At 39.6% G+C, this 21,761-nt stretch overlaps 1 protein-coding gene across 1 annotated transcript; it reads right to left on the reverse strand.

The window, feature by feature from the left end:
* Positions 1-893: 893 nt before the first annotated feature.
* On the reverse strand, positions 894-20,918 carry LOC311036271 (proteasome subunit alpha type-6-like). Its single transcript, XM_084044864.1, has 7 exons — positions 20,741-20,918; positions 11,834-11,928; positions 10,005-10,086; positions 3,973-4,128; positions 2,776-2,954; positions 2,452-2,546; positions 894-2,160 (listed from the first exon to the last, which is right to left on the reverse strand). The coding sequence occupies exons 1-7, from the start codon at positions 20,814-20,816 to the stop codon at positions 2,103-2,105; spliced, it is 741 nt and encodes a 246-aa protein (XP_083900990.1). The 5' UTR covers positions 20,817-20,918; the 3' UTR covers positions 894-2,102.
* Between the last annotated feature and the right edge of the window lie 843 nt (positions 20,919-21,761).

Here is a 21,761-nt window from a genome sequence, read left to right on the forward strand (position 1 = left end):
TCTGAAAACGGAATGGGGGAAATCTGCTTCCAATTCCATGAACTTCAAGAACCAATAAAACAATAGTATTAATTTCTTGAAAGTTGAAACAGTATTCTTTGCTCTAAATGTATAGTGCCATATATATCCATGTATTATGGTTACCATAAGACTTCTTTAAATTAATGATTGGTGTAAATTCAACTAGTGATTGTTTTAAAATGTGTGCATTGGCATCAAAGTGCAGTTAACTCTTTCAGTAGAACTACTGTATGCGCTGCATGCGCCATGTATTTTGAGTGCAAATAGGAGGGGGCCAGAGATGGAGGGTTGGCTATCTCCTTTCAATCCAATCCCTAAACAGGTACAGACACTACATTAATCATTTCCCCCATTAGATAGCCATGACCCAGGGCAATTGCAGATTAGATTTGCTGTTGCGACCTACATACTGTAACTACCAAGAAACCTTTTACTAGATTATGCTGGGCTGAAAAGAACTGTAGCACAAATGATAGTTACAATTCTTCCAGATATACAGGAAAAAAAGGGGATTTTAACCTCATTTGAGCTAGATTTAGTCTTTAAATGGTATATTTAGCCACGAAGGGTAAACATTTATATTTTGTTTCTCTACAAATCAAGCCTGGAGCCAACCAACTTCCACCACAAATGTGGTCGATTCACTTACCCTTTCTGCAACTTACGTGACTTGCTATTGAGAATATTCACTCAGCAATTTCCTAAAATGTTGTACGACATTACAGTGCAAAAAGGCTTTTATTAAGTATTTTAAATTTAATGATTTTAACAATTTACTTCACGATTGAATTTCAACATCAAACTACCGTAAGTAGACAATTTCACATCCAAGTGATACAGACAGACTCTCAAAGGACAAGACAACATGGACGTTTTGGCCTTTGTCAAAAACATTGTTTTATTAATAGAACTGCAGTTATATACAGCGGGACACAGTGGGAGGACACAGTCGACCAGTACGAGGGCTAAATAATCAAGTCAGTGGATGTTGACGTGAACAGGCTCAAAGTACAGGGGAGGTGGGGTGGTCATGATGATGAATGGTACAGTGGGGAATTCCACTGAATTACCCTGGGTTATCATAAACATCGCACTGTAGCAGCTACAGTGTAGCACAAACAGCATCTTAGTCCAGAGGTTCGTAACTCTCCAGCCCTCCCACCCCGGAGGAAGAGGTTCCACAAAGCCTTTGCAGAACACAAAACAAACGGGAGTGAACATTGGTGACGCAGAACTCGAGACAAAGAGTGAGTAGCCTTGATATTTTTAGCAGTTAAAGCAGCCCTGAGGTAAACCAGTTGGGAGGCACTGTTTGAAATCTGTCAGCTCACTATGACGCAATGATCTTAGATGCTGCTGGAATGCAAACGCTGGCCCCGGGTATATAAAATGCACCAACAAGTTACTGTTCCCCCATCTTTGAATCTACTGACATGTCTTGTCCATTCCTTGACTATTATTTCAATTTTTCAGCTCAATATTGTTTATTTACATCCTTTTTTCGGATTCGCTGTCAAATCAATCAATGCTGCCAAATATTCATTGTCCAATCAATGAACACTTGGCAGCATTCCTGGTAGTTTACATTTCTAGCATCCAGGCAGTGTCATTGACCTGGCAGCAGGATGTCAAAGTCATAGGTCATGTCGTAGAACTGACTCTTGTATCAAACACTTATCCAGACTGTGAGATCTTGCAGCTCACTTGCAAATGAAGAGCACTGAGAGTGCGACCAGAATGAAAAAACGAGAGGGGTCAATATGAATAGAATCAGATATAAGTCAGGGCAGGGTTCAGAGCCCCATACCCAGGTGGTGTCCAAAAAGATGATCAATTTTGGGGTAGTGATTATTCCATTTAAAGTCATAGGTGAGGCCCATAATATCAAATAGTGACCCAAGTCGTGGGAATAGTTAGATGGCAATTTGGGGTGGCATCTTCAACCTATTTGGAACTAATAAAAAAAATAATGACTCCTGCTTAATCTTCCTCCTAGATGCGGCCTTTGTATCTGGGTTGATAATTCGTCATCCATATATCCTGGGTCATGGCGACGGCAGAAAAATGGCCGCCACGTGTCCTCAATCCCTCTCAGATAGAGCCATGAGGTGAACATCGATCTCAGACTCTGACAGAACCCTGGAGCGCACAGAAACAATGATACATTCATTTATACACATTCTACATGACCTTAATACACACATGGAAAATGTACAACAAAGTTAAACCCCCTTTTCTTTTGCATTGCATTTTTTATCATTAATTTAGTAAGTGAGTAGTGCTCTACCCAGATTTACATGTTATAGCAACAGAATGTAAAAAATATAATAAAGATCTCAATCAGCCAAGCACTGCATGCAATTGGCTTTACGCCTATTTCTTTACAATGTAATCAGTCCACTGTGTTGACAGACAAAAACAAACACTCACTTAAATGTAGGTTCTTTCGTAGTGATGAGTCCAACCTCCAGATCTGAGGGCTTGAAGTCGATGGACACAACCGAAGACAGACAGGAGATGGCCGTCTGTAAGCGGGGGTAAAAGAGAAGATCAATGAGCAACGGAGAGGGTCTGCATGTGCTACGAAGCTCACAAGACTATTATAACATGCATTTAGTTCAACTTGACACAAGTGTGCTCTGTGAAGATGCCTGTGCATCTACTCTAGTAATGCATGCACCTGACATTTCCGAGTTGACTGTGACTTGTTGCATGTATATAAACATGTTGCATATGGGTCTGTCTTTCTCTCACCTCTATGGTCTGCTCGTAGGTCCAGTCCAGTTTCTTCTTGACCTTCTTCTCCAGGAAGCTGGTGGCTTCAGTTTGTTTGACTCCGGCTGCTGTGGCCTTGAAACCACAGTAGTAGCCGGCCGGATCGCACTTATACAGCTGAGGACCCAGCTCCTCGTCCATGCCTATCAGTATCATACCTGCGGGGAGGAAGCAGGTATGATAGTGGGAGGAAACAAGAGAAGTGTTATTAATGGTGCTGAAACCTTAAAGAAGTGCTAGGCGATATATGGAGTTTTCCAATATAATGGATGTGACAATTTCAATATTGAGCTACAGATATTATTTTCATTATATCAGTCAAGGGTGTAAAGGAAACAAATCAGCGTGAATCATGACTCAGAATGGGCCTTTGTGAGGTGACTATGCATGACACTAAACATAATCCATCTGCGGTGCGACTATGCACAATAGTAAAGGCAAAGAATCCAGGTTTATTTGTCACTACTCATACAGTTAAAAGCAGCAAACCTTTAGTGTGACAATAATCTGCAAAACTGTGCTAGCAACAACACAAAAACAATAATACTGGATATGATGATATGAAAAGGAAATGAGTCTCTATGTTACCTTACAGTATGACAGAAATCTATGAATTTTCCTGTTATTTCTGACCATTTGATACATTTGAGAAGTAATTGGCTACACTCCTTGTGATTGATTCGTTGATAGGCAAATAGCAGCTCGTCTTACTTGGGCCCCAAGAATACATATTTTATTCTCAGTTCCTATAATTGTGGTGCTGGTGATTTTCCTTTGGGGTTGGCTGAGACTTCTTTGGAGGTGCCAAAAAAATCCTCTTAGCAGGAAAAACCCTGCTTACAAAACATATAGTGTACATTTTCAAGAAGTTTAGGGAAGATGTATATTACGTAATATTGGGACATATCATGGATCAATGTTTGGCCCATGAATATTATGAAACGCCTAGTCTAGCCAAAATGAATTCATAGCAAAAAGGTGCATTTCTCAGGACAAAAATACAGTCTGTTATCCATTTGCTGCGGTCAAACGAACACGTTTTGTGGAAAGGCAAAACGTTATCTGCATTAAGCTGATCAAACATCCTTCCATCCAACGGTGGCTCTGAGGACCAACACACACACACACACACACACACACACACACACACACACACACACACACACACACACTTACAGCATCCTAGCGGCCTCATTTCAGCGTTCTGTGTGTAGACTTGGGAGATGTCAGCCATACGTTTGCAAAGCATGTCCACGGGAATGTCATAGCCATACTTGTACTTCCAGTTGGCTGCCTCGTACCGTGCTCTCTGGACCTGGGACCTGCTGTCAGCTGGACGAGAGAAAGGGGAAATGGACACTTATACACTTTACGTCTACCTCCAGTCTGCACTGTGTGGACTCGCCGTCAGACGAAAGGAAAGAGCAAAGAGGAAGAGGGAATGACAGAAAGAGACAGCAGCTTGTACACTAACTAACACATGTGAATAGAATTCCATTCAAGCAACCAAGACAAATCCCTCTCGAGTTATTCCAGCACAGGAGTATTATACCAACATCACAACTGAGCTGTTGTACAGGGGCTATTTGCGAGAGTCCTGGACTACCCCTGGAGGACCTCTTTAATGTAGCACCATGTGACATGACAATGAGCCAATGCATTCACGTGGCTCCAAATTAATTGCCAACTGTAGCATCCTAGGGTCTTGCACACTAATCAACCACTTAAACCATATACTTAGTTGACTGGAGTCCCCCAGGGGTCTATACAGGGCCCCTTTCTTTTGTCCCTCTACACTAAATACCTTTGCTGAAAATAGACAATCTAGTAGCTCGGATCACCTAGCAATGTGTTGAGAGCTTGCAGATCTGCTATTTTCTGTGAATGTTTGAACCAAGATAGGGCCACTAGGCTTCAACATGCAGCATCATAACTTGTAGATCTTCGATTTTCTAAAGAATTTTACATTTTGGGGGAAATCTTTGTCTTTGATTACTTGTTGTGGCCACTACACAATATCTCCATTAGCCATCATTGAAATTCTGGCATGAAAATTAGTCTCTGAAGTGGCTGGAAAACTATGATTCATGGCGCAGTGTTTCACTTTGCTCTATCCATCCCACGATGACCGTCACTTCCCAGTCATAACACGGGTAGCATGTTTCATGATGCTTTGAAATCAGATAGCCACGCAGCCTATCTGACTGTATCAAGTCCTGTAACGGGATATGTGTGTGCTGAAAGGAGTCTATGTGCTAGACTAATATTACTGACTCAATTTTATCTTGGACTGCGAAAGGAAAGCCAGCTATTTATAAATAGGACGGAATTCCAGCTCCTAATTTAAGGCCATGACAAACAAACCACACGGTGAGGTAATGCAAATGGACAGCAGGGGTTTCACGGCTACTGACTTTTACTGGTTGCCAAGTTTTTAATAATATTTGTAAACTAGTCGTATTTTACCCATTATATAATCAACATGCAGAGAGAGTTCTAGGTAGCGAACAAAGGTAATGAACTTTGTATTTTGTAGACTGTCTACAGCAGGGGTAACCAACCAGTCGATTACGATCTACTGGTAGATCATCAAAGCCTTGTAAGTCGATCGCGGGGTGGTCCCGGTGGCAAACGGGCCATCGACAATTCACAGAATTTGTGTAGTGTAGACTAGGCTAGTGCGTCTAAGGCAGTGTTGCCAAGTCTGCTTATTATAAGCTACTTTGGGCTTGTTTTTCTGTAAAGTCGCATGAATATATTGGGGGTCCTTCAAGGACCCCCAATATATTCGTCCTTGACATGAAAATGTTTGTGAACCACTGCTCTAAAACAACATTCAACAATAAAGTTGGACTGGACTGCCCTAGTCGCTTATTTTGGACTTCTTTTCATAGACCTGGTTGCTTGTTTCTCTCACGCAATCTGGCAACGCTGGTTCAATGGAAGCCATGCGTCGTTCCGCTGACACTCTAATTCAACTCGCGGGTCGCACTCAAGAAATAACGAGCGCAGTCGTGTGACATGCAAGCCATTTACAGTGGTGGAGAACGCTGGATTTAAATCTTCAAACTGTGTTCTACAACCAGTGGTGGCTTATCCAACGGGCTTTAGGTGCTGAAGCACAGGGCACCAACAGGTTGTTTTTGTTTTTGTTCTCGCCGTTAACGGCGAGAACAAAAAAAAAACAGACGGAAAACTCAGCGCATACAAAGTGCCATCGCACTGATCACATTTGAGCACAAGTGGTGGAAGAAGTACTCAGATATTTTACTTAAGTAAAAGTAGCAATACCACAATATAGAAATACTTTTTAGGCCTGTGTTCAAAATGTTACTTGAGTAAAAGTACAACATTATTGGCATCAAAATATACTTAAAGTACCAAAAGTAAAAGTACAAATATGTTTGAAAATAGCAGATCTACAAGCTCACAACACGTAGCAATGCATGTTGTGAGCTTGTAGATCAGCTATTTTCAGATAGTTATAAAATAGGGCTAAAGTGGTTAATGTATGATTTATAATATTTAAATGTATATCTGCAAAGTAACTAGTAACTAAAGTTTTGAAATAATCGTAGTGGAGTAAAAATATTGAATATTGGATATACTCCAGTAAAATAAAAATACCTCAAAAGTCTACAGTACTTGAGTAAATGTACTTAGTTACTTTACACCACTGAGCACAAGTGTGTTGCCTGTGATGTATGAGAAATTAAGGCAAGAGTTACTAAAGGGCTGAGCCATGTAGAATTGATGGACTGCCTTAACTAGAGTGCAGATCTCCGCCAGGCCGGGTTGTCTACGCAAGGCCTGCAAACTTTGGAAGTCAGTCATAGCCACTTGGAATGGGAAAAAAATCCTTTCCTCAGTATTGACACTGAACAGCTGTCAGTTAAAATGCAGGATGTGTTTGCATTAACTACAGGTGTTGAAATGGAGATTTTTGAACTACTAACTGACTACCAACTGGAGGGCAGAGCTAGAAACCTGGACTTTTGGTCAATTGTGAAGTATCCCCTGATTGTGTCTTGTGCACTTAAGCTGCATGCCTACTTGAAAATAATAAAATCCAAGTTTAGAACTCGTATGACTGACTCACATCTTAATGACTGCCTCAGACTGGCATTCAGTATCAACCAGATTTCAAATGTTATTCTTGCAGATAATGTGCAGTAATAGAAGTCTCATTAAAGGTGGGCTGATCCTGAGAGTATTGTATCTGTCAGTCACCATATCTGTGCAAATATATGGTCATGGATGCATTTTTGTCATTTGAACAGAATATCTGTAAATGTGAAAATTCTGAGAAATTGAGAACTGAGAAACTAAATATTGTGCATTGAAGAGAAGAAATCTGTAAAAGCAATTTATTTCATGTCCTTTGTGTTTTGTTTTATTTAAAAAACAAAGAAGTTTACTTGTATTTCTGTCCTAAAATGTATATTTCTAATACGTTTTTCTTAATATTTAGGAATTGATTATATAACTATCATCTTTATTCTTATTTAAATTACTAGTCTTTGTGTGGATGTATGCACATGCATTGAGCCTGTCAGAAATTGCAATCATGCAAGTGTTTTTTTAAAAACATATTTTAGTGGTAGATCACGGCTTACAATTGGAAATAAAATGTGCTCTTGGGCTTGAAAAGGTTGGTTACCACTGATGTTAAACCATTATAAGACCTGATTCTAAGGCAGATTCTACAAATGCCTTCTAAACCAGTAGTTCTTTCAAGATAGCAGATATACAAGCACAGAGCTGAGCTTGTATATCTGCTATTTTTGAAAAATCTTGAACGGGTGACAAGATATTTTCAAGTATTAGATTACTGTCACCATTGTACATTTTTCCTTTTTAAAATACAAATATTACAAACGGAACATACACCTCTTGATGACGACTGTTTATTGTGTTTATACTGGAGTGTCACATGCCATAGTAGAGTGCTTGAACTTCATGCTGTAGACCAGTGGTAACCAACCTTTTCAAGCCCAAGAGCACATTTTATTTCCAATTGTAAGCCGTGATCTACCACTAAAATATGTTTTTAAAAAAACACTTGCATGATTGCAATTTCTGACAGGCTCAATGCATGTGCATACATCCACACAAAGACTAGTAATTTAAATAAGAATAAAGATGATAGTTATATAATCAATTCCTAAATATTAAGAAAAACATATTAGAAATATACATTTTAGGACAGAAATACAAGTAAACTTCTTTGTTTTTTAAATAAAACAAAACACAAAGGACATGAAATAAATTGCTTTTACAGATTTCTTCTCTTCAATGCACAATATTTAGTTTCTCAGTTCTCAATTTCTCAGAATTTTCACATTTACAGATATTCTGTTCAAATGACAAAAATGCATCCATGACCATATATTTGCACAGATATGGTGACTGACAGATACAATACTCTCAGGATCAGCCCACCTTTAATGAGACTTCTATTACTGCACATTATCTGCAAGAATAACATTTGAAATCTGGTTGATACTGAATGCCAGTCTGAGGCAGTCATTAAGATGTGAGTCAGTCATACGAGTTCTAAACTTGGATTTTATTATTTTCAAGTAGGCATGCAGCTTAAGTGCACAAGACACAATCAGGGGATACTTCACAATTGACCAAAAGTCCAGGTTTCTAGCTCTGCCCTCCAGTTGGTAGTCAGTTAGTAGTTCAAAAATCTCCATTTCAACACCTGTAGTTAATGCAAACACATCCTGCATTTTAACTGACAGCTGTTCAGTGTCAATACTGAGGAAAGGATTTTTTTCCCATTCCAAGTGGCTATGACTGACTTCCAAAGTTTGCAGGCCTTGCGTAGACAACCCGGCCTGGCGGAGATCTGCACTCTAGTTAAGGCAGTCCATCAATTCTACATGGCTCAGCCCTTTAGTAACTCTTGCCTTAATTTCTCATACATCACAGGCAACACACTTGTGCTCAGTGGTGTAAAGTAACTAAGTACATTTACTCAAGTACTGTAGACTTTTGAGGTATTTTTATTTTACTGGAGTATATCCAATATTCAATATTTTTACTCCACTACGATTATTTCAAAACTTTAGTTACTAGTTACTTTGCAGATATACATTTAAATATTATAAATCATACATTAACCACTTTAGCCCTATTTTATAACTATCTGAAAATAGCTGATCTACAAGCTCACAACATGCATTGCTACGTGTTGTGAGCTTGTAGATCTGCTATTTTCAAACATATTTGTACTTTTACTTTTGGTACTTTAAGTATATTTTGATGCCAATAATGTTGTACTTTTACTCAAGTAACATTTTGAACACAGGCCTAAAAAGTATTTCTATATTGTGGTATTGCTACTTTTACTTAAGTAAAATATCTGAGTACTTCTTCCACCACTTGTGCTCAAATGTGATCAGTGCGATGGCACTTTGTATGCGCTGAGTTTTCCGTCTGTTTTTTTTTTGTTCTCGCCGTTAACGGCGAGAACAAAAACAAAAACAACCTGTTGGTGCCCTGTGCTTCAGCACCTAAAGCCCGTTGGATAAGCCACCACTGGTTGTAGAACACAGTTTGAAGATTTAAATCCAGCGTTCTCCACCACTGTAAATGGCTTGCATGTCACACGACTGCGCTCGTTATTTCTTGAGTGCGACCCGCGAGTTGAATTAGAGTGTCAGCGGAACGACGCATGGCTTCCATTGAACCAGCGTTGCCAGATTGCGTGAGAGAAACAAGCAACCAGGTCTATGAAAAGAAGTCCAAAATAAGCGACTAGGGCAGTCCAGTCCAACTTTATTGTTGAATGTTGTTTTAGAGCAGTGGTTCACAAACATTTTCATGTCAAGGACGAATATATTGGGGGTCCTTGAAGGACCCCCAATATATTCATGCGACTTTACAGAAAAACAAGCCCAAAGTAGCTTATAATAAGCAGACTTGGCAACACTGCCTTAGACGCACTAGCCTAGTCTACACTACACAAATTCTGTGAATTGTCGATGGCCCGTTTGCCACCGGGACCACCCCGCGATCGACTTACAAGGCTTTGATGATCTACCAGTAGATCGTAATCGACTGGTTGGTTACCCCTGGTTTAACTGTTCCGCCCCAAAAACCAACCCCTCTTTCCTCATCCACAGTGCTTTGCCCTGACCACATGACCTCACACACCTCAGCCCTCTTCAGCCTCAGCTGAAGAGGGCAGTACTCACCAGTCATCCCAGACATGACACAGCCGATGTTCTCTGTGATTCTGAACAGGTGTGTGACCGTGGCGGCGTCCAGCAGCTTGTCCTGACAGATGACACGAGACATACAGTAAACATCGCTAACAGGTCATGAACACACACCTCTCCAGTGTCAAGGGGCCAGGACTAGGGCTGTCACGATTATGACACTTTACTTAACGTGACAATATCACCCTAATTTTAGCTGCACTTCATTGGCTCCCAGTCAAGTTTAAAATACATTTTAAAGGTGCTTTTATTCGTTTATAAATCTCTACACGGGCTGGCCCCCTCATATCTATCTGAGCTGTTGCACGATTATACACCAGCCAGAGCATTGAGGTCTGCCGACAAGCTGCTCTTGATTGTTCCCATAACTAGGCTAAAATGCAGGGGAGATCGTGCCTTCGCTGCTGCAGCCCCTAGGCTCTGGAATAGCCTGCACTTTACAATTAGACATGCCCAGTCTATTGAGGCTTTTAAATCTCAGACTCTTCTTTTCAATGGCTTTTAATCACACCTTTCATTTTAATTGCGTTTTTGTGGGTGCACATGCTTAATGTTTTTGTTGACGCTTTGATTTTACAGCAGCTGGGTACAGCACTTGGTCAATCTCGATTGTTTTAAATGTGCTCTATAAATAAAGCTTGATTTGATTAATTGTTACTCAAATAATTGCGATTAACGATTTAATTGTGTCTGTTGTTGAACATCGGAATATTATGAATAAATATCAACACACACACAGTGTCAAGGGGCCATGACCGATCCAAAAGTTCAGCAGATATACAAATCATGTGAAACACATTTTTTTCCACTTATAAATGTGAATCCAATTTAGCTTTTGAGAATGACTGACTTTTATTTTAGAAAAGGGTGACAAATGGGTATTTATAGAGAAATAAAATTGGACACATGACACGGTATATTAGTAAAATTGCTATGTGTCGGAACTCGTCATCAGATTACTTTCTTGCTAAGAAGCCAACGGTCGATAATTCGCAACAACACGGCAAGCATGGCTTAGCAATACAAAATCATGACACCCAGAGACATCGGCAATATTCGATAAACATCTTTTCAGCTATTTGCTCTTTATTGTGTCATCATGATGACAGTCTACATTTTCAAGTTGCCTCTGTTTTTTTGTTTTGTTTGGCTGGCAATGAAATATTGGAACAAAAAACACTGTAGTTTCAACTTGCTTCAAAACGTTATCCAAAAAGGTTCACATGGGGCTATAATTACAATACAGGCAAAACCACGGTCAGGTTCAATTACAGTAAGTGCATTGTAACACCAAACCCTGGATACAGCTGACCTCTTAATAGTGATCCATGTTCCATTCTGTTCCGGCAGCAGGACTGGGAAACTAATGTTTGATTCATTTATGAAAGAATGACTCAACTTCCAATGGGAATGCGTTTATCATGCCAATGCCAAGTATAAACTAACAAAGGCCTTTTCAGTTCAACTTGATCTTTCTGTCAGTACAATTATCTTCATTTAAGCTATATGTGCAGAGTGAGCGAGAGCACAAGTGAAACAAATTTTGGTGAAATAATAGATTCATGGAGGCAACAGGTTAGAAAAGTGGATCTGACTAAAACAAATTAATACATTTAAAAATAATTATTATTATTAGAATTGAACAAGCCTAACTGAATCCCAAACCCCTCCAGTGGTGACAGGTGTGTCACCTGTGTTAATAAAATGTTTGAATTAACGTTCATTATTAAAGTGTGTGTGTGTGTGTGTGTGTGTGTGTGTGTGTGTGTGTGTGTGTGTGTGTGTGTGTGTGTGTGTGTACTGACCGGGACTTTCTTCTGTGTGACGACCACAGCACAGTCCTTCCCTCTGATAGCTACAGAGGTCATCCCTCCCTGGTTGATGGCTTTGAAAGCATACTCTGGACACACAAACAAAACAAAGTATCGCAAGGCAATCCATATACATTACTACGGCTCCATTAGGCCTCCACTTCTGGTAAATGGTAAATGGTAAATGGAGCATTTATATATGCAATGGGTGTTAAAACGAAGTTCAGTTAATCTAAGACAAGTAATCGATTTAATCAATTATAAAAAATGAAGAATTTGTTTTTCTCCAAAAAATAATTGATTTTGGGGGGAAAATTGGATATTTAGTTATTCGGAAAAATTTAAATAGTGAAAATAGCAGGTCTACAAGCTCACAATGCATTACATCATGACGCGTTGAGAGCTCAAAAACTGTCGATTTGTTGATAAAATATCATATATAAAAGATCAAAAAAAGAAATCTATGTTGGATTTACCTCCCTTTGTGTGGATTGTTCCCCTATGATACTACTCATATAATTTATTTTATCATTTATAAACGAGGACTCCTTTACCTTTGGGAATCTACCAAGTGGATTGTTACCTGTGACGTTTTTGCCTTATGCAAACTTCTACCTTCTTAAGTGGACCTGCCGGTGTGCTGCCTGGTACCCTTTGCACCTTATTTCTAACCTCATGTACGAGAGTCAATATCACCATAAGGTACATTTGGGACTTAGCTTTTTTTTTTTTTTAAACTGTGATTTTCCATTTAACTTTTTACTCATTGTATTAAGTGGATGTTGTACTGTTAGAAATGCATGTTGGTCAAGCTCCCACACTTTTTATGAATTAACTGCAAGCAGACAATATACATGCTTACAGTAAAATATGTCCACCCTGTCAGGGACAAATTCAAAGTAGACTAAGTACATTGTAATTACATCATGATTATAAAATGTACATTTTCAGAAAGCTATTGTGTCCCTTTCTCAATAATATATTTGAGTTAATAGGAAAAGCATTTAGATAATAATGAAATGATGTTAAACTATTGGTTTCTCTATAAATATGCGAGAGTGGCACTTTATTTTCTAAATAAAATCTAGAAAAACAAATATTTTGTCAAACTTTCAATCAATACTATTTAGCCTTCATTGGTTTATAAAGGAATCATACAAAAAGCAGAGCTAATTTGTGAAAATAATTATTTATTTTCAATATCAGACACAAATAACAGGGCTGACAACAAAATGACAGGGTGGATCGTACGCATGACGGGGTGGAACTTTAGAACTGTAAAACTAAAATAAAATATGAGAAATATATAAAATAATATAATAAATAATATAATATAAATAATAATACAATAAATAATAAAATAAATAATAAAATACAAAACAAAACAATATAAAACAATATAAAAACAATATAAAACAAAATCAAAACAATATAAAAACAATATCAAAATAATATAATTCTTCACAGCTAAAGGACAGAAACAAATCAATTAACAAATAAAAGAAGACCAAGAAAGGTCTGAAAGGCTCCCAAGCCTAAGTGGGATATATTATATAGGAATCCCCAGATAAAGCATTTCCCCCCCCCAGAAGGAACATTCAGTGCAGCGCTTGAAAAGTTTGAGGCAGTGTGTGTGTGTGTGTGTGTGTGTGTGTGTGTGTGTGTGTGTGTGTGTGTGTGTGTGTGTGTGTGTGTGTGTGTGTGTGTGTGTGTGTGTGTGTGTGTGTGTGTGTGTGTGTGTGTGCGCGTGGGGGGGAACCAAGTGGCAACAAACCCAACCCCATGTTAACTAGTTGCCTGCCAATAACGCATATATGCGTTTTTACAATCCATCACTTGCCTGCCAATAACGCATATATGCATTTTTTGAAAAAAGAAAAGAAAATTGACCCAAAGACCAACGACATATGATTTTTCGAAGATCTAGACTCCTATCCACTTCCTTGTTAACTTAAAACTTCGGTATCTCGGCTCCTGAGTACTTTTTTATTTTTTCAATGAAAAATCTCTGGCAGAAAACTGCAAAAAATCTGAAATAATTCCGGCAGTGGAACCTAACCCAACCCCATCTTTTTAGCCCTTTTTTCCCAATTTAGTTATGCCAATTGTTGTTGAACATATTCCCAAGCAGATGCTTCTACACAGACTGAACGCTTGTTCACAGCCTGTGGTTCTGCTATGAGACAAAGTACCTGCCAGTCATGGTACCAACATATGTCTTCACAGGGGCTTGGCCAGTAGAATTTGTTGATTCCATTCTTGTGCATGCACTTCACTTTTACACTCTGTGCTTCAACATCAATGATCACACCCGGGTAAGCCTGTTTGTCGTACTTGACAACGCACCACTCTCCAATGTGTTTCCCATCTATGACTTCTGGTCTCCAAGGGTTTTCTGCTTGGGACTCAGGAACCGAGGGACCAGGAACATGAACAAGAGTAACATTTTGAAGGTCAAAGCAGGGGCAGTCCAAAACACCTTCCCCTCTTTTACACAGACATGACACATCCCTGTACTTCATCTGGCCAGGTGTTCTGGTGATGCACTGGTGGATCTTCATGGTGCCTTTTATGGCTGCTATAGCAGGTACCTATAGTGAGTGGATGAAGAATATAGACTTGATTTAAGGAAGGACTATGGAAACAAACGCTCAGGGCCTTTTGTGTTATACTTTCAGCATCATTCTATAATGCACTTTTTGCAAGATGTTTATAAAGTATTAAATCAAAAACAATGTGGTGCATTGGATAACAGACTATAGCTTTTACCTGAGACTTTGTTTCAATGTCCTGCTCTGGGACGAAGAACAGCTCAACAGATGTGTCCAGCTGTTTCAGCTTCTCATACAAGGTCTGGGCATCAGGGATGTCCCCTCCATGGGCTACGATTCGGTCTGCCGACCTCTTGAGGGCCCCACCCACACCGTCTGGTGCCCCCTTCCCATGACTTGCCTCAAAGAAGTTCCATGTTATTTCTTTGAAGCCATACTTGTAGGGTTCCGTTGAGAGGTAGAAGAAATTTCCCTTCTGTCGATACTGCGTTGCAGGTCCGTCACTGAAAAAATGAAGTATACTGACTTGAGGGTGTCGTTCTCTCACTACCTTCAGAACTGGATCAAGGTGGGCCCAGATGGCCACAGGGTCGTGTCTTCTGGAGGGTGATATGGAACAGAAGGTATGCGATGCTTGTTCATGAGCGGTGTAGAGAACTCCAGTGTGCAAACTGGCCTGCTGGTGCGAGCCTCCAAAATGCACAGATTGTATTTCTTGGGAATACTTGCATGAGTAGTTTTCGCTGAAATCTATGTGCACAAGGCACTCACTGTTCTTCAGGCTCGTCCTGAGCTCCCTGTAGGCACCAAACTGCCATTTAATGTTGAAGACGTGGCGCCTAAAAAGGAGAAGTCTCTCCTGGAATTCTGTGTTAAGGTCCTGCTCTGTTTTTGTTATCTCCCTTTTCACTGTGATTATTGACACCTTCTCATCCTTCGTGATCTTCTCTGACATCCACTGAGATAAACCAATGATCTCTTCCCCAGGGGGTTTAAGCATCGGGTAACAAGTTAAGAGGCATTCACCGCACTCACCATAAGCACAGGACTTTGCTTTCGGGTCACACATGGTTGCTTCAGATATTTCTTCAATGTTTCTTGAGGACAGCAACCCTTGGCTCTGCAAGGCATTAGCCATGAACTGCAAGTTCTCATGTCTTTTGCAGAGACATGTGTCACGGTCAGAGGACGAGGGGGTTACCACCCAAAAGGGTCTGAGACGACAAAAGGTGGTGTATGACACGTCGCCAATGTGCTCAGAGAGAAACTTCCTATGTAAGTTCTTCATTGTGTCGGTAAGCAACCTCTTCTGCATCTTTTTTTTAAGTCGCGTGACAGTTTGTTTGCGGCCAGTCGTCATTCGACTGACATCATCACGAAGAAAGAATGATGTAGCTGTCTGTCTGCGACTTGTGCACCTCCTCCCATGGTAGACAAGATCCTCCGGATACTTATCCCTCTTCCTAGAGTAGCCAAAAGCTTCCTGGGCATGCTTTTGGAGCTTGTACTTCTTCAGAATGCTTCCACTGACGACTTTTGCTATCAACTGCCTCTCTCTGTTTGTTTTTGCATTTTTATATTTTGCTCTAATATTTGCAATCATGGATGTGTGGAAAAGAAGAGCTCTTTTGACAGGTGAATTCACTTTTTGACGTCCCAACAAAGCATTGACTTTTGCACGTGGTGATTTGGACGAACTTCCTTCCTTGGCTCTATAGTACCTCTTCTTATATTTTTCAGCTTTACTTTTAACTTTTCTGAGCTGCGACTCCAATGCTTCAATCCGTTGTGTCAGTTTCCTCTTTGAACTCCTTCGAATGCTTTCGCCATGACGCTGTTGCCTGAAACACAAAATATTTAGGAAGTTAGTTATTAATATGCCATGACATACATGTATGTATGTATGTATGTATGTATGTATGTATGTATGTATGTATGTATGTATGTATGTATGTATGTATGTATGTATGTATGTATGTATGTATGTATGTATTTATTTATTCATTCTATGTGGATACACTGAATACATAGGACCACAATTGTGTTGCACGTGCTGTTTACATTGATCTAACCTGGAGGGCCCTGGCTCAGGCTGATTTTCAGGAGAAGAGCTGGGTGGTGTCTCCGGTGGTGTCTCCGACTGACGCAAAGCACTGGCCTTGTTTCTGGCTCGGACTTGCTGCTTTGCCTCTCTCCACTTCTTTCTTTTTGCCCGTTTCTCTCTCTCGCTAAGCTCATCGATAAGCTTCTTCTTTCCAGTCTCCTTGTCTTTCTTCCATTTGTCCTTCTCTTGCTGAAGATATTGCTGTCTTCTGTCTGGGTCAGCATTTCGGCGTTCCCGATATCTTCGGGCTATCTCAGCTCCTTTTGAGCTCATTCCTGGAAAAATACAATAATTATTATGCATAACAACTTATAACAAGGTGTATTAAGTATTATAACTTAATAATTTCTGGTCATAATGCATTATAATCTCTCAGTGGAACAGCACATACCAGGTAACACTTTACCTAAAGGTTGGGTCTATAATGCATTGTGTAATCACATTTATAATTCATTGAAATGTATCATCATAATAATATTATTAAAATATGATATATTATACTTATTAATACTTATTGTAAAATAATATTAAAACATAACATGTTCCTTCACACACTTTAATTGGCAGTCCAGGTAAACTAAGCTTGCCTTGTCAAGCTATAGGCTTGCTCATAGGCTACTGATATGGCTAAAAAGTCCATATTGTATACTATACTTACTATGTATAGCATACTGTTATAAAATGTATGTATAGCTGTTGTAATATATTTAATATTATCAGCATATGGCATAAACTATGCACATGTCCACCCTGTCATGTGCCACATCCACCCTGTCTTTGGAAGCTTTAGGACAGGATGGACAATGACAGGATGGAACTTTTGGGACAGTTTTAGGATTTATTTGGCACATGCTGGACCTTCTGTTAGCAACTTAGCTCAGTTAGCAACGTGACTCTATACTTTTTAACAGATATATTTCAAATTTCAGAAAGGTTTTTATATTCATTGATATTTCAGTATGACAGTATGGACATGCTAAGCTTGACAACATACAACTACACACACAAATTATGAAAAATACAATATATATAAGTGTAAATACTCACTGGCAACTTGCCACAGCTTCAGCCTCCATTGAAATAAGACAGGAAGAAGGCAACAAGGGGGAGGGACTTAAGAAAGTTTCTTAAAGGGCCAGTTTACCCCCAAATAACAGGATGGACAGCAATGTCAGGGACACACAAAAAATGTTCAATATGATTATAAAAACAGACTATATCATATGATTTAAGATCAAAATGACTTGTTTTATCAAATAACTTGTTGTGGACAATCAAACTATGTAAAAAGAAAAAGAAAAATCTAAAAATTAACCACTTATTAGACACACTGTAGTTAGCAGAGTGGTGTGTGGGACATGCCAAAATCATATACATCCAATGTTAAAGATCTGTATAAAATGAAGGAAACACATTTCCAGAGACTCATCATTGTACTGATATGTGTGTAAATGTTTGGCCATTCATAATAAGACCTCAGAGTTTCATTATTTTGTTACATTTTCATGATATTTGAGTGATTGTGGTGAGGACACCCAAATGTACTTTATGGTGATATTGACTCACAACATACCTGCTGCTATGTGGACCTACCGGTGCATGTACTTGCTTATTTATGCTATGTATGTGTAGAAAGTGGCAACAGGCGCGTTTCAACCCAACAGGTCTTCCTCAGTGCTGAAGACCCATTAGATCGAAACGCGTCCGGAGCTCTGTCCGTGGAGAGGTAAATAAAACTATGTGAAAAGGACATTCATTGCGTGCTGGCTGTCTTCTCATTTCATGACATTGTTGAGCCGTGCACCTTGAGACTTATTTAATGTGGAGTGTTATGCTGCGGGCATTCTGCTTTGAGCTTTCTCTTTGCTATGTATGTGTAGCCTCTATATATCTCTGCTGTCCGGCAGGACCCAGCTAACTCCAAACTGTTCATTTTTCAGGAAATGGAAAAAAAAAAGAAAATGGAATTTGCTGTAGTTAGCTGGTTTAGCAGAAAGTTTGAGGATCCAATGGAGTTAGCTGCTTTTGTCAGAAGCACTTTTTAATACTTTTCATTGGTTAAATATTTTTTTTACCAACACACAGACGTAAAGGGTGTTCAATAGCACTGATTTATGGGGAAAAAATGCAAAAGCGGAAAAATGGAGTAGGCTGGTTCCTGCCGGACAGCAACGATATATAATTTATATATCTTTGATTTTTTCATCCTTGCTCACCCTCTTTGCCCCCCCCCCTCTCTTCCCTGGAAAACAATAAAATGATGGAGCTTGCACAAAAACTAATTTCACCCACTGATTTGCTTTTTGATTTCCACCTGTAAAACTGTGATATGATGAAACTGATTCTGATACAAGTGGGATCATCCTAGTCGTTATGGTATAACATGCAGAATGGACAGATGGACAGTCAAATGCTGCCCAAAGTCTTTCCTCTGTGGGAACATTTTCAAAACTTTTACTCAGAAACCTCAGTGTAACGAAGAGGTCCTCCGTTACTTATAATTGGCACTAATTTGCACACCACTTATTTTGCACATATGTATTGGAACAGTATTTATTGATTTATTTATATTTGCACAGCATTTTGTCCTTTACTCTTTTGCACAGTATATTTGCACACAAGGATATTGGAAGCCAGTGCAATACCTTAAGAGGGATGTGCAATATGTTTTAGTGCAATATAATATTTGGCAATATATATGGGATGTTGAATTGTGATTTTAATACTGCTTATGTCTGTCTGTTCCAGGGTGTTCGGGCAAAAGAGTCCCCAGGGTGCCCGAGCACCATATATGGGTTTGGATTGGACCACCAGAGAGAGGGGGGTTTTGTGTTATATATTGGAAGCTGCTAATAATGCTGCAATAAGGTTTGTTTTGCAATAGGGTGCTAGGAAGTTATATGTATTTACCAGGGGTATTGATTCAGATGTTTAATGGAATGTGTGGTTTAGATTTGTTGCATGTTTGAGGTAACCTGCAACATGGTTGAACCCATAATTGATTGACTGACACTTGATTGGCTCAGCTGAGTATAAAAGGCTGCCAGAAACAAACACACTTAGCTTTAGTTTTAGTATTAGGACATGGTGGAGCTGCCGATCACCATGCCACCTTTTGCTGCTGATGCCTTTATCCTGCATGTGCACTTTGGATGAATAAAAGCACCTTTGGTTGCAATCTACCTCCTGACTCTGTGCCGTTTCCAGCCGCTTATTGGGCCAGTCCTTTACACTCAGTTAATATGATTAATATGTTAATATTAATAATATGATTAATATGAGACATGTGCAAGATACATGATGCCACATCATGTGCTTCAGATCATGCTAGCATGACTAATTATTAGATTTAATAATAATATATAATAATAAGTCAGGTGAAGGGATATTCAGTCCTGAGACAAGATATTTTAAAATTTTGAGAAACAGATCTGCATTACATAAACATGAACTAGACGCCCATAACAATAGCTAAATACGTAAAACAGTAAAAGTTACTAAACGTCAAGGGACAACTTCACTATTCCTAACCTAGGAATAAAATACTTTTTGTTAATACCAACATGTTGTAACTGCTATGAAAATAATGAACAATATGGTAATTCTGGCTATGTACTAATAAGTTGTTTCTCAGATTGAATGGGCTAGCAGCAGATGCTAACGGTTAGCCTGTGGAGATGACAGAGCAGGTTCACTTCTAGCCCCGATACATGTCTGTCATGGCTGAACTTCAACCTGGTGTTTGCACTTTCTCCCCTTTTGGCCCATACATCAACATAAACGTTCAAGTTCAAGTATAAAGTGCTTATCCCATGGCCACAGATGGTACAATTATGTACGGGCCCTCAAAAGTACCCGTATGTTCAATAAAAAAGCATTTTAATCCGATCGGTGGCAATTGTCTCCGTATTTTCTCCATATGCTTTCAACTACGCGACCCTATCGGTTGGGAGGTGTACTGCACTCTGATGCATTATAACTCTATAAGAAAATGGCCACCAATCGGATTAAAATGCGTTTTATTGAACAATAGGGAAGATACGGGTACGTCTGAGGGCCCGCACATAAGTGTAACATCCATGGCCACGGGGTAAGCACTTTATATTTGAAATCTGAACGTTTACGCAGATGTACGGACCGAAAGGGGAGAAAGCGCAAACACCATGTTGAAGTTCCATCCATGACTCTCGTAACAAGACGACCGCCGTGTGATCCACGGCTAGTTCACTTCATGTTGATACTGACCCACTTGGTAAAGTCTTCCCTCCGGGGAGAAGATGGTGATGTGGCGATCGAACCCCGCACTGGAACCCCGCGACATGGCGCCGGACAGACCGCTGCTGTGGCTGGCTACTGATGTGAAAATAAGACGGAAAACAAGTTAAAGTCTGCTGCTAACAACAAAAGACTACCATGAAAGATGACTCCGGAAGTGATGATGAGCGGTAGAGGTTCAACTTCCGGTGTTGTGCCAAGATATGATACCCGTCAGAATGTGTTCCCCATAGAGCATTGGTTTTCAACCTTTTTTTTGCGTCAAGGACCCCCAAATTGACACACATTAGCCCAGGGACCCCCCATTTGAAAAGTTATGCCAGGGACCCCCAATAAGAGACGATTTTTACGGCTCTAGCAGTGATTCTCAACCATTTCAATTTCAAGGACCCCCAGTTTAACATGCATTAGGCTACAGACCCCCATTTAATGGAATTTCTATCTCTGGGACCCCAATTTTTATTATAAAATCAACGTTAATTTAACTCTGAGAGTGTACAAATGGAACCCTAACGGGTCCATTTGGTTCCATCCCTACACTCTCAGAGTTACAGACCCTTAAGGGTCCATTTGGTTCCTATCTATCATTTAGCTGGGGCCCCCTGGAACTCCCTCAAGGACCACTGGTTGAAAACCACTGCCATAGAGTTATCGGTTTCCCTCATAACTCTCTGGTTCCCCTCTCCAGCATGATGCTTAGGAGTTCTGCCATATTTTCAGCGATGTAGAAATACTCTGTTACAAGTAAAAGTCCGGAATTCAAGATTTACTCGAGTAAAAGTTCAGAAGTATTGGTATCAACATGTACTTATTGGTACCAAAAGTAGAAAGTGCTCATTATGCATAATGTCCCATTTCACAAGTTGTCTGATGTAGAAAATGTATACACATCTTGATAAAATAGCAGATCTACAAGCTCACAATGCGTCGCATCGCGACGCATTGCGAGTTTGTAGATTGGCTATTTTCAAATGGCCGAAATGTATATAGG

This window comes from Gymnoscopelus microlampas (assembly GCF_963454915.1).
Source record: "Gymnoscopelus microlampas genome assembly, chromosome: 20".
In the NCBI taxonomy this organism is placed as follows: Eukaryota; Metazoa; Chordata; class Actinopteri; order Myctophiformes; family Myctophidae; genus Gymnoscopelus; species Gymnoscopelus microlampas.

Excerpts from the sequence above, each read along its gene's own strand:
- LOC311036271 (XM_084044864.1), bottom strand. The coding sequence starts at position 20,816 with ATGTCGCGGGGTTCCAGTGCGGGGTTCGATCGCCACATCACCATCTTC. Across the intron at positions 2,547-2,775 it reads CCTACGAGCAGACCATAGAG|ACGGCCATCTCCTGTCTGTC; the intron begins GTGAGAGAAAGA and ends CCCCGCTTACAG. Across the intron at positions 2,161-2,451 it reads ACGAAAGAACCTACATTTAA|GGTTCTGTCAGAGTCTGAGA; the intron begins GTGAGTGTTTGT and ends TGTGCGCTCCAG.